The 13517-nt window shown below is 33.3% G+C and overlaps 2 protein-coding genes across 2 annotated transcripts in view; one reads left to right on the top strand and one right to left on the bottom strand.

The window, feature by feature from the left end:
* Nucleotides 1–13517, top strand: part of LOC133184377 (small ribosomal subunit protein eS21-like) — a 31946-nt gene that overhangs the window by 14493 nt on the left and 3936 nt on the right. The window lies entirely within an intron of this gene.
* On the bottom strand, nucleotides 4005–13342 carry LOC133184376 (ankyrin repeat domain-containing protein 29-like). Its single transcript, XM_061319425.1, has 9 exons — nucleotides 13273–13342; nucleotides 9799–9909; nucleotides 8487–8585; nucleotides 7099–7197; nucleotides 6649–6846; nucleotides 6333–6431; nucleotides 4924–5019; nucleotides 4284–4382; nucleotides 4005–4154 (listed from the first exon to the last, which is right to left on the bottom strand). Exons 1-9 carry the CDS (start codon nucleotides 13282–13284, stop codon nucleotides 4035–4037), a joined length of 933 nt encoding a protein of 310 aa, XP_061175409.1. The 5' UTR covers nucleotides 13285–13342; the 3' UTR covers nucleotides 4005–4034.

Here is a 13517-nt window from a genome sequence, read left to right as displayed (position 1 = left end):
CTAAATGCTTGAATATTGTATATAAACAACAATGACTTTAAGGACACAGCATTCTTCTCCACTAAGAAAAGAAATTATGGTGAAGAACACTGTGTGTTCATTTTATACATTTGACATTAATTTTCACTCCATAAACTTTTGTCAAATTAAAAAAATCCATAATAGATAGAAATACTGTATTACTGTTATTTTCGCCCCATGTTATTTTCGCTCTTTCACATGAGCAGAAAATTTTGACCCGTTTAAAATTCGCCAAGTCAGGGTCATGTTTAACAAATTACACTGTTTTCTTTGAATTCACCCAGTCTAAAATTCGCCCACTTGTGTCCAGGGCGAAAATAAAACGGAGGCAAATATTTCTCTGTATACAGTAGCCAGATTGTGAAGTATTCATAATTTGATGAAATGAAATAATGCTAAAAAAAATAGATTAAAGCACACCACAGGTTATTTTAAACAATTCAAGGTCAGAATTCAAGGCCATCCTTGAGGGTTCTCTTGATTTATTATCATGTAAGATGTTAATCAGCATGCATCACACTAAACTGAGCTTAATGAATTATTTACATGGTTAACTCAGAAGATGATATATAGTAGGTTACATCTATTGATTTACCATGATATCAGTAGATAATTATCATATTCAGAGAACCAATTCAACCAAAACAAAAATGAATGTTTATCACCATCTATTTTTAACGTCAAGAATGTTGTCACATAATCTGATTTACCTATGTGAAGTTAGAAAATTTAATTAGGAGAAGCCACCTACATTGACATCAATACATAACACTTACTGTTCCGAGGTCAAAATGTTAATATTCAACTATAATGGCGATAGTTAATCACTTCAGTGTGATGAAAAGATATCTAAAATATGTTTTACCTCACAATTCAGCTTACTAAGGGTACATATTTACTACTATTTTCAAATGCTCAGAATATATTGCACACCTATTACTTCAAAACTGTATAAAAAAATCTTGCAAATATATGGGGAGAATACATTAAAACATTTACCTGTATGAGTAAATACTGTTCTGACACTAGTCATTTAACAAATGTACTAAAAATCACAATAATATATCATATCAATACAAATAAAATACAATAAATCCCAAAGAAAATACATGCAATCCTAATTCTACAGTAAAGATACAAATATTTACAGTCATATCTGTATCTCCTTTATATTACCAGTTAGTTACAGTTTCAAATTCTTTGTTATTAATCATAGTTAAAACAAATTACTTTATATAACTGAAAAGATTACCATCCTCTTCATCTCTTGAATGTCATACTGTTTATTCACAGAAAAATGATCTATATTACTGTCTCTGAAACTCAACATCATTACTGAAACCAAACTAATTCCGTAAGTCAATCGGTTTATTCACTGTATATATCATACTGACAAAATAGTCCAGTAATTATGAAGCTATTCATCATAGAGAGTTAAGAGTATTCCAACAATTCTGATATGAGTTAATTCACAACCTGTACAAAAACACTGTCATCCTCCAGGGTACAAATTTCTACCTTGACTTTCCACTTCCATAGGTGATATGCACATCAATTTTCCATAATTTAATGGTTTAAACCTTTGCTTACCCATAAATGTTTTATTTCAAAAATGAAGGTATATTTTATGTAGACATTATTTTCATTTATCCCTGAAATTGTGCAGCAACATTATTCTAGACAATATCCTTAAAAAATATCTATAAATTTCCCCCCCCCCCCCAACTTTTACGTCATTCTTTCTGATTCACAATTACTTGATTGTCTATTAAGTCTTCTATCTGTCAAATACATTCACTACCTATCCAACAAAATTGCCTGTAACAAAGATCTAAATGCTGACAAAACAACAAGGAAGCACCAATACAACATCCAAAGCAGCCATTATATAATGGAAAGACATTTGGGTGATATACACAAAAACTTATTATATCAATGAAATATCACCCTTTATTATGCACCAACTTAGATTATTTTGACAATTCATACACAAAATTTTCATCCCTCTTTTCTTAAGTCTCCACAATCTCAGAAACTAGAATACGACTCAGGTTATGAGGTATTTCAAAAGAGGCAACACTGCTCATTAATAACAACCTCTACTATTTAAAACATATTCTTTACAAAAAGAAAAGAAAAAAGTCAAATTTCATATTAACTGTGACTAGCAAGTGTAAATTGAATTGCACTACATTTTTCTGGCTCATACTAAAATATACTGTACATAATATGATTATCATGGATATTTAGGAGTATTTTGGAAAAACATTGAACATTCTTAAAATGCAAAATTGTGTCAGAATTAAAATGCAAACACAAGCAGGAATATTTTTGAAATTACAAAAATATGCTGTGGCACAATTTCTCTTATTTAAAGCATTATATTACTCTTTTTTGAATGAAATGTTAATTTTTTAAAAATCCAATTCCCACCAGTATTAAAGAATTTATCAATAGAGTCAGTCATTTTACAGCTAACAAGAGGCCCATGGGCCACATCGCTCACCTGAGTAACTTTGGCCATGCTGTTCTTTACCAGATTTCCCCCTTTTAATATACCTATTGTGGCCCCGCCCTACCACCGGGGGTCAAAATTTGAACAATTTAGAATCTACACTACCTCAGGATGCTTCCAAATATGTCTCAGCTTTATTGGTCCAGTGGTTCTTGAAAAGAAGATTTTTAAAGATTTTTCTTTAAGTTATATATTTCAATGTAAAACTTGGATTCCCTATTGTGTCCCGCCCTACCTTCGGGGGTCATGATTTGAACAATTTAGAATCTACACTACCCCAGGATGCTTCCATATAAGTTTCAGCTTTTCTGGCCCAGTGGTTCTTGAGAAGAAGATTTTTAAATATTTTTCTTATGTATTTCAATGTAAAACTTGGATTCCCTATTGTGGCCCCGCCCTACCCCCGGGGGTCATGATTTGAACAATTTAGATTCTACACTACCCCAGGATGCTTCCATATAAGTTTCAGCTTTTCTGGCCCAGTGGTTCTTGAGAAGAAGATTTTTAAAGATTTTTCTTATGTATTTCAATGTAAAACTTGGATTCCCTATTGTGGCCCCGCCCTACCCCCGGGGGTCATGATTTTAACAATTTAGAATCTACACTATCCCAGGATGCTTCCACATAAGTTTCAGCTTTTCTGGCCCAGTGGTTCTTGAGAAGAAGATTTTTTAATGACCCCACCCTATTTTTGTCTTTTCTTGATTATCTCCCCTTGTAAGGGGACTTGACCCTTTATTTTAACAATTTACACTCCCCTTCACGCAAGGATACTTTGTACCAAGTTTGGTTAAAATTGGCCCAGTGGTTCTTGAGAAGAAGATGAAAATGTGAAAAGTTTACAGACGGACGGACAGACGGACGGACGGACAGACGGACGGACGACGGACAACGGGTGATCAGAAAAGCTCACTTGAGCTTTCAGCTCAGGTGAGCTAATAACAAAAGCATTTACTATCAGTCAACACCTACAGTACAATCACAACTTACTGACACTTAAATCACAGCAGAGATTAGATATGGTGGCCTGCACCATACTATTATATTTTACAAAATGATTTTGACCTATGCAATGAAAAGAAAATAAAGGCAAGATTATTCCATGTGATAACAAGCCTGTTGATAACTTTAACATCTCCAGGCTTGTTTTTCAAATGTTGCTCTGGATGCTTTTATTACAAGAACAATAGTAACTAATATCAAAATCAGTAGAGACAATAAAGTTCCATATAAAAAAATTAATACAACTTAAATTACGATGGTTAACATCCAAAAAAAAAAAAAAAAATCAAGCTGCGTAAAAATTTCTTTGCATACTACTCAAATTGTTTACAAAAAAACATTGAAAAAAAGTTCTTAAAAATGTTCAATTCAAACATAAATTTGCGTAATTATGAAACACATGATGGTAGACATGGGACCTTTATAATAATCACAGACAAACAGAAAGCTTGCTTTGCTAGGGGCCGGTGGGGTTTGTAGATTATCAGTTGGCACATCAGGATGGTGGAGGGGTGGTGGGGCTTTTCCTGTCCTGACTGGTTTGAAAACTGTTGATAAATTTGGCAATGTAGTCATATCCTGCTTCTTGGGCGAGTTCTGCAGCAGTTTTACCTTCCTGTAATCAAAAGAAACACGTCCTAACAATAATCAGGTTATTATTCATTAAGGCTGCTTCAAATCCTGTAAATGCATCTGGTACCATGAGACTATCGAGTATAAATGTCGAGGTGCATGTATATCATACCTTGTTTTTGAGCCTTGTGTCCACACCATAAGACATGAGCAATTTCATCACCTTCATGTGGCCAAATAGGGCTGCAGCATGAAGTGGCGTCTCCCCATTCTGAAATCAAAGTAATGTAAAACACAATTAATGATAGAAAACAAAGAACATTATAGTGATTGACATTTACAAGTGAGCCAAAATCTCAAATGTTTATTCAGTGATTATTTTGTTTCACCTCGGGAAAAATAGCATATAAAGTTAAATTGCATTAGTAAGCATTATACATTCAAGTTTGGTTCTGGTAGGGCTACAGATACATGTAATTGGGGACAGACCTGCTACAATTTTAATATGCCACACAAAAGGAATGAAACAACTTGAACATAGCTGATAGTCATAATCTCTGTAAGTTTGGTCCTGGTAGTGTTCACAGCTACTTAGGAAAATGACCTTTTCTAAAAAATATTAATCTGGAATGCAAAGACCAGGGATATACATGTATAGCAAAGGCTCATGTCAACTTTATTGAGGTGAAATTTAAAAACCAGATAGTTAAAATATGCAAAATTTAGATATTCTTTAACTTTATTGTATCATGACATGAAGACCTTTAAATGCCATGATATGACAACACACTCTTACTGAAAACCTTCCATACCTTGAGTAGACCCAAGTTTGGTTTGTGTTTTAGGAGTTGCTCAGCAACATCTAAATGGCCTTTATGACATGCCTTGAATAGGGGAGTTGCACCATCCTATTAAGAAAACATCAGTCCTTCATCTAATTATTCTTCATTTCTAACACATGCATTTTGAGAGCAAATTAACATATTGCTTTGGAAGTTTATAAAAAAACAAGAGGCCCATGGGCCACATCGCTCACCTGAGTAACTTTGGCCATGCTGTTCTTTACCAGATTTCCCCCTTTTAATATACCTATTGTGGCCCCGCCCTACCCCTGGGGGTCAGGATTTGAACAATTTAGATTCTACACTACCCCAGGATGCTTCCATATATAAGTTTCAGCTTTTCTGACCCAGTGGTTCTTGAAAAGAAAATTTTTTAAGATTTTTCTTATATATTTCAATGTAAAACTTGGATTCCTTATTGTGGCCCCGCCCTACCCCCGGGGGTCATGATTTGAACAATTTAGAATCTACACTACCCCAGGATGCTTCCATATAAGTTTCAGCTTTTCTGGCCCAGTGGTTCTTGAGAAGAAGATTTTTTAAGATTTGTCTTATATATTTCAATGTAAAACTTGGATTCCTTATTGTGGCCCCGCCCTACCCCCGGGGGTCATGATTTGAACAATTTAGAATCCACACTACCCCAGGATGCTTCCATATAAGTTTCAGCTTTTCTGGCCCAGTGGTTCTTGAGAAGAAGATTTTTAAAGATTTTTCCTATATATTTCAATGTAAAACTTGGATTCCCTATTGTGGCCCTGCCCTACCCCCGGGGGTCATGATCTGAACAATTTAGAATCCACACTACCCCAGGATGCTTCCATATAAGTTTCAGCTTTTCTGGCCCAGTGGTTCTTGAGAAGAAGATTTTTAAAGATTTTTCTTATATATTTCAATGTAAAAATTGGATTCCCTATTGTGGCCCCGCCCTACCCCCGGGGGTCATGATCTGAACAATTTAAAATCTACACTACCCCAGGATGCTTCCATATAAGTTTCAGCTTTTCTGGCCCAGTGGTTCTTGAGAAGAAGATTTTTTAATGACCCCACCCTATTTTTGTCTTCTCTTGATTATCTCCCCTTGTGAGGGGACTTGGCCCTTCATTTTAACAATTTAAATTCCCCTTCACCCAAGGATGCTTTGTACCAAGTTTGGTCAAAATTGGCCCAGTGGTTCTTGAGAAGAAGTCAAAAATGTGAAAAGTTTACAGACGGACAGACAGACAGACAGACGGACAGACAGACGGACAGACGGACAGACGGACGGACGGACGACGGACAAAATGTGATCAGAAAAGCTCACTTGAGCCTTCGGCTCAGGTGAGCTAAAAATGAAATGATTTTTTTTTTTCCTTAACAAAAACAGCTTCCTGATGTACCTCTCTGACAGCATCTACTTCAGCACCAGATGATAAGAGCTCTTTTACAATAGAGGTGTGCCCCATTTGTGAAGCTATCCACAAGGGAGTAGCCTGATCCTACAAAATAGATTTTCATACGTTCTTAATTGTCATGGCAGTACTTTCAAATAGAAAGAGCCAAAAAAAAAAAAGGAAGCTGAGAAATTGATGAATTCCATATTCAACATAATTACACAAAATTAATTTCATGTTTATTTACCTGTCAATAAAATTCATATAGTCTTATTTCTTTTTAAAGCTTAACCTTTATGCAAAGAATTGAAAAATTTGGTACCTGTCTTTTAACGTTGACATCAGCACCTCGAGTTATCAGGTACTTTAACAGGTGCAAATGGCCATTTTGTGCAGTGATAAACAGAGGTGTGGCACCATCAATCATTTGAGCATGGAGATCTGCCCCTCTGCTGAGCAATTCCTCCACAACATCCAAATGATTACATTGACAGGCTACAAACAAAGGTGTCCCTCCATCCTGCAAATTTCACACATTGAATCAATACTTATCACACTCTTGATAAAAACTGTAGATGTGCAAAAGTCAAAAATATTCCTCAAACCAATTGTAAAAATTCACAAATTCATTTTACACCCAAAGTTTTCACTGATTTAGTGAGAGTGGTGATGTCTGTAATAGTGAATGATACTACGTGAGCTTTTAAACCAGAGAATATCTAGGCCACACAAACAATGCACCCTATACATGTATTATTTTACATGAACTTACGTAGCTGGCTAGATCTAGTGAAGCTCCACTGTCTAACAACACACGTACAATGTCTAGAAATCCTCCTTGAGCAGCAAAGAACAATGCACAGGTTCCCGTCTGTAATGAAGTTATTTTAAGTACTTAAATCATATAAAGTATTCATACATTGCTAGGATGTGTAAAATGCCTTTCAAAAATTTGTTTATTGTAAATTGCTTTAGAAATAGCACATTTTAGTTTGTGTCCCAATCATGAAAAGGCTACTCAGCAAGACAGTTCTTAGTTTTGAGTCAAAGTCTTTACACTATAGGAAGAATATAAATGCTCCTACATGAAGCAGTTTGCATAAATTTGCTAGTTATTAGCATAAATTAGTACCATAGTTGAAATGTCTTAGGATTATTACCCTAGTTAAAAAGTTTAAGAAATACGACCTAAACTGAAATGTCCCAAGAATTGTGTTGAAATGTACAAGAATTATAACATCATTAAATTAGAAGTCAAAGTAAATGAAATCATGAGAAATTCCACAGTATGTATACTTAATGACAATGGAATCGCAATTTTGGTACTGTACATCTCAAATAACTAGACAATTGATAAAGTAATAAAGAGCCCCCAAGTTATCAATAAGCTTGACCTTTTGAATTTGACCTTTGAGCAAGTGACCTCAGAATCTATAAAGGTCTCTTTTAGATGTGTATAGTAATGAAGAAGAATTCAGAAATCTGCATGTTGAAACATACTCAGATTGTTCCAAAGGTGTGCATGTAAAAAAAGAAGCAAATCAAACCATTCTGAATGTGAAAATAATGTAATGTGAATTTGACCGTTAAACAAATGACCTCAAAATCTTAGGTGTGTTCCTCATATCACTGTTCATCTACGTAGAGAAAATGATTTTTATCTTTTTAAATACCAGATGGACTATATTGTATCACTTAAATAAGTAATAGATATATTGATAGTCTTTACTCCTTTGCCTTGACATTATTTAACTTTTTTTTTAATTACTCCAATCTTGATAAATTATAAATGTAGTAAATATTTATATATGTGACTGCATCACAATAGTCATTTAAACATTCCTGTTATTTGACCATGTGATTCTTATATTTAAAAGTTTCTTTTACAAAGCATTCTCTACTTAAATGAAGGCTATGATTAATAAAATATTCAAATTAATTCTCATTAAAATGGTAACAACAATAATCTATACAGCTTGGAAGGTAATAGTGATCAGATAGTGTGAAATCATTTCAGACAGAAATGTTTTTGCCGTACAAATCATTTGTCAAAAGCCATCTGTTTGCACTAAGACATGAATTCATGAAGTTTTTCTTATTTTACACCTGACATTATATTCTGTTTACCTGTCTGTCATGAATTTATCTTGGTATACTCACAAGTCTGCGAGCTGAAGGATCAGCCCCTTGTTTTAGAAGCTCTTTTACACAGTCAAGATGGTTGTTTGCTGCAGCCAAAATTAATGGAGATGTCCCTTCCTATGAAGAAGCAATATTCACAGATTAAACATAATTTGAAAACAAGAGGCCCATGGGCCACAACACTCACCTGAGTAACTCTGGCCTTGCAGTTTTTAACCTGATTTTCCCCCTTGTAGTACTTATTGTGGCCCCGCCCTAACCCCGGGGGTCATGATTTGAACAATTTAGAATCTACACTATCCCAGGATGCTTCCACATAAGTTTTAGCTTTTCTGGCCCAGTGGTTCTTGAGAAGAAGATTTTTAAAGATTTTTTCTACATATTTCAAAGTAAAACTTGGATTCCCTATTGTGGCCCAGCCCTATCCCGGGGGTCATGATTTTAACTACTTAGAATCTACACTACCCCAGCATGCTTCCACGTAAGTTTCAGCTTTTCTGGCCCACTGGTTCTTGAGAAGAAAATTTTTAAAGATTTTTTCTACATATTTCAATGTAAAACTTGGATTCCCTATTGTGGCCCCACCCTACCCCCGGGGGTCATGATTTGAATAACTTAGAATCTACACTACCCCAGGATGCTTCCACATAAGTTTCCGCTTTTCTGGCCCAGTGGTTCTTGAGAAGAAGATTTTTTAATGACCCCACCCTATTTTTGTCTTTTCTTGATTATCTCCCCTTAGAAGGGAGCATGGCCCTTCATTTTTTAAATTTAAACTCCCCTTCACCAAAGGATGCTTTGTACCAAGCTTGGCTAAAATTGGCCCAATGGTTTTTGGGGAGAAGTTGAAAATGTGAAAAGTTTACAGACGGATGGACAGACGGACGACGGACAATGGGTAATCAGAAAAGCTCACTTGAGCTTTCAGCTCAGGTGAGCTAAAAAAAAACTGAGCCACAATCACAAAAGTATACCCTGTACTTCAAATTGTAAAATCAATATACCAATTAATTTGATAAAACAGCTTGAATTCCTAAATATGAATGTAGGTACATGTATGTGTATAAATACATGTATTTGGAAAAGTCAAACAACAATGGCTGTGAAGTTGAGTATTTTATAATTGTTAGAACTGGGGATAATAAGCAAATAAATTTCATGTCATTCAAAAGGAGTGGAAAGAGTATTTGTATACTAGCTATCTCAGTATTTTGGAATATCAGTAATTCCCAAATTGTAATTACACATCTTCTGGACTTCCAATAGAAGCAAGATTGCTAACTCACCCTTTATCAGAAATGATAGTTTATCTGTATAATGATATGCCTACCTTGTCTTTACAGTCTACATGTACTTTTCCAGTGTCTAGTACACGTTTTAGTTGTTCTAAGTTCCCTTGTAAAGCAGCCAAATGAAGTTGCTGATCTGATGGAGTTTCCTTCTGAAAAATATTTTATGAAATATATACTCAATAGAGAGTTTGAAAATAACACATTGAAGTCATATAGTTCGAGGGCAGTAAAATCAATGGAATATCAATTCCAGGTAGTCACAAAGAGTATGGCAAAGTTCGTGCCATTTTTCATAGTTATGCTGAACAAAATGATTTAATATCAATTCAGTGCTTAAAATTAATACATGCAATTAATAAACATTGCAGAAAAAAAAAATTTTGAATGCTAATTACATTGAACTGTAAAGTCTTGGTAAAGTTTACAAGACAAATGTGTTCACTTAAAAATAGTTTGTAATATAATATATATTTTGTAATATAATATAATATAATATACATACATATATATATATATATATATATATATATATATATATATATATATATATATATATATATATATATATATATATATATAGTGAAATTGTAGTAAAAGTCCACGGTATAGGTAGGTTATAAATTAAAATAAAATCCAAGATAACTTGAACTTGTTTGTTTATCTTGGATTTTATTTTAATTTATATATATATATATATATATATATATATATATATATATATATATATATATATATATATATATATATATATATATATATATACATGTATATATATATATATATATATATATATATATATATATATATATATATATATATATATATATATATATATATATAATTGAGTATAATATAAGGGAGACATTTATTTTTATAGGAGAGATGATATTGGCAAATTCTGTATAATCTACATGACATTTGGTCTGGTAAATAGAAATACTTACCAACCCAAGAGAAGTATTACCAGATCAATATATTTTGTTACAAGAGTTAATAGAAAAACTCAGCTTTTCTCCAAATGCAACCTCCACAGTAGAAAATCTGAGATACTTCTCTGTATGACTGTTTATCAGTGTTATGTAAAAAAGTTCCAAATGTGTTTACTACTTTATAAAAAGTTCTATAAAACTCTATAAAAAGTTAATAAATCCTTTAAAATATTGGCTTCTTTCTTTTTCTTTTTTCTTTGGGGGGGGGGGGGGGGGGGGGAATGGTATTTAGATCTTGGTTACACTACTCAACTATTGGGAGGGTTATAATTATGCATTAAACAAATGTTTTTTTAAAATAGAGTTTTATGCAGTTATGGAATGGGTATCATCGTATGAGGGAAATTAGCATATTTATGGGCCCCCTTGGCAGGAAACTATTTCCCTAAGGTGGACAAGCCATATTAGATGCAATTGCATAAAGCTGTTTCTGTTTGTAGATTAAAATACTAACAGAATTTGATTTGCTCTATTTATTCAAGAAATACTTTACATGTAATGATGTATAGCCCCTGACACTGAAAGTTCACCCCATTACATCAACAACTGGCTCTTTTCTGTTGGGAGCATGTTTTCAGACCTGTCTATCCTTTTTATTGCAGAGGTGTAATCTACGTCCTTGTTTTGGTCAAATTTCAGGGACAAAGGCAAAATTCTTGGAATTTTCCTTATTTGTTCCTAACATCTAACAAACACTGGTATAGCAAAGTTTTTTTTAGATCCCAGGCAAAATTTTACTCTGATATAATGAATTTACAGATACAGAAAACCATACATGTGATATGTACCGGCTGTACGCAAAATATACAGTTTTTCGAGCCCATTCATCGTGTACCGGCAGGACACCAAAATTCACGGAATATGAAAATTTGTACAGTATTTTGAATTTCTCGCTAAATGCCACCATTTTCCTCTCATTCTTGCTCATGAGACACTGGAAAACGTCACCTGTGTTTGACACTTGACCTTCTGATAATTGTGTAGTGTACACAAACCATCGCGTGCGACGGTGTGAACTGCTAATTGGGATAATTATCTTGCTATAAATCCGTATCAAATACCCCTTTAGGTAGCTTTATTTTTTATGGGGTACTTAATTACTGTTAATGTTTCGTATACATAACTTGATTGAAAAAAATTAAGCCAACTTCTAAAGTTGATATACATGACTTAATATACGTGAATCTGACCCAGATCTCCGTAGATATAAAATATACGATGTTTATTACAATGATTACGCTGGAATTTCAGAAGAATTTAAGCGATATTTTATACCATTTTTTGTACCGTTTTTTGATAGGCAGTGTACAGTTTTTTCACCCAAATTCCAGTTTTTTTATGGCTCCTGTACAGTTTTGTGGTCTTTGACTTATCACATGTATGGAAAACTGATTTTGTGTCCTGTAGAGGTTAAAAATTATGATATTTACTTCAAATTTTTGAAAATCTCAGAATCTGAAAATATTGAGCTCACATTATTTTTTGAACTTATACATGTATATATGTGAAATTCAATTCATCAGAAAACTTTAGAAATCCAAACTTAGTTTTGTAATTAATCCTTCCCTGAACTTAATTCTGTATTCAGAATTGAAGGAAAACGTTGCAAATTTTGCTATATATACTTTTACAAATTTGTTATATGGATATATTACGAATTACGGTTATAGCAAAATTAAAATTCACAGGTCCCCAGGACTTTGTTAGTACTGAGTTTAAATGCAGCTATAAATAGACATTGTGAAATTTAGGGCAGCTCTATTTTTAGGAATGTGAAGTCAGCTCTTCAATTTTTAAAAAAATCATTATGTAATACCTACTAACCTACTGTTTGTTTAAAGCTAATCAGCAGTCAGGAGGTGAAAAAGTGACAGAATCGGATAAAGTAGACGTTAACTCAGAAACTATATGACCTTATGTGAAAAGAAACACATTTCTACAATTGATAATTCTTTAAAACAACACCATCTTATTATTGTAGTGTAGATGTAATATTTTGGGTTTAGTATTGTTCTGCATTATCTAAACCCTTGTAGGCTGTAAATATACAATATCACATCAACCATTTATTCATGTACTGTAATCATTGAAACATTTTTTATCATTAGTGCATCGAATACTGTAGAGTAGACTGGTGATTTTTAAACATGACAGAATTATGATTTCTTGCCTTTGGGCACCTTTCACTCATCTTATCAAATATACTGCATGTAGACCTGATAAGGATTTTATCACAAAGTAAATTGTGAAAGTATAATTTTGATTGATATTGGGTTTTCCCAAAAGCCATTCAAATGTACTTTTCTTTTAAAACCCCTCTGACAATTAAGATTTTTTGTTAAAGGATAAACTGTCTTGTCATAAACACTGCACTAGAGCTAGACAGAAATCAGTTATTTTCCAACTGTTTATTTTTTATCCTGTTCTTGAACAGTTTTTAATTATTTCTATTAGATGAAACACAAAGTAAAAATAAGCCTTGTAAAGCAGGTGCATGATTATATACTATAGATTTTCACAAACCTTCAACGACATCTTTGAGGGAACAGAAACTTCTCCAACTTCTGCAGACAAAACGTGTAACTGATTATGAAAAACATCGCCGAAACGCTTTGTCGACTTGGTAAATCGTACATTTTTTTTTATTAATTTCAATTTTTTAAGCTAAGAGAAGGAGAGGAAAACATATATTAATGTTAATTTATAGTTACTCTCTTCAGAAATTTATTTAAAAGCTGTAATTATTTTTGGATTTTTAAAGGCCAAAA

This window comes from Saccostrea echinata, unplaced genomic scaffold (assembly GCF_033153115.1).
Source record: "Saccostrea echinata isolate AGI-Se365-2 ecotype Australia unplaced genomic scaffold, CSIRO_AGI_Sech_v1 ptg000010l, whole genome shotgun sequence".
Taxonomy (NCBI): Eukaryota; Metazoa; Mollusca; class Bivalvia; order Ostreida; family Ostreidae; genus Saccostrea; species Saccostrea echinata.
This window is presented reverse-complemented; position numbering and strand designations above follow the sequence as displayed.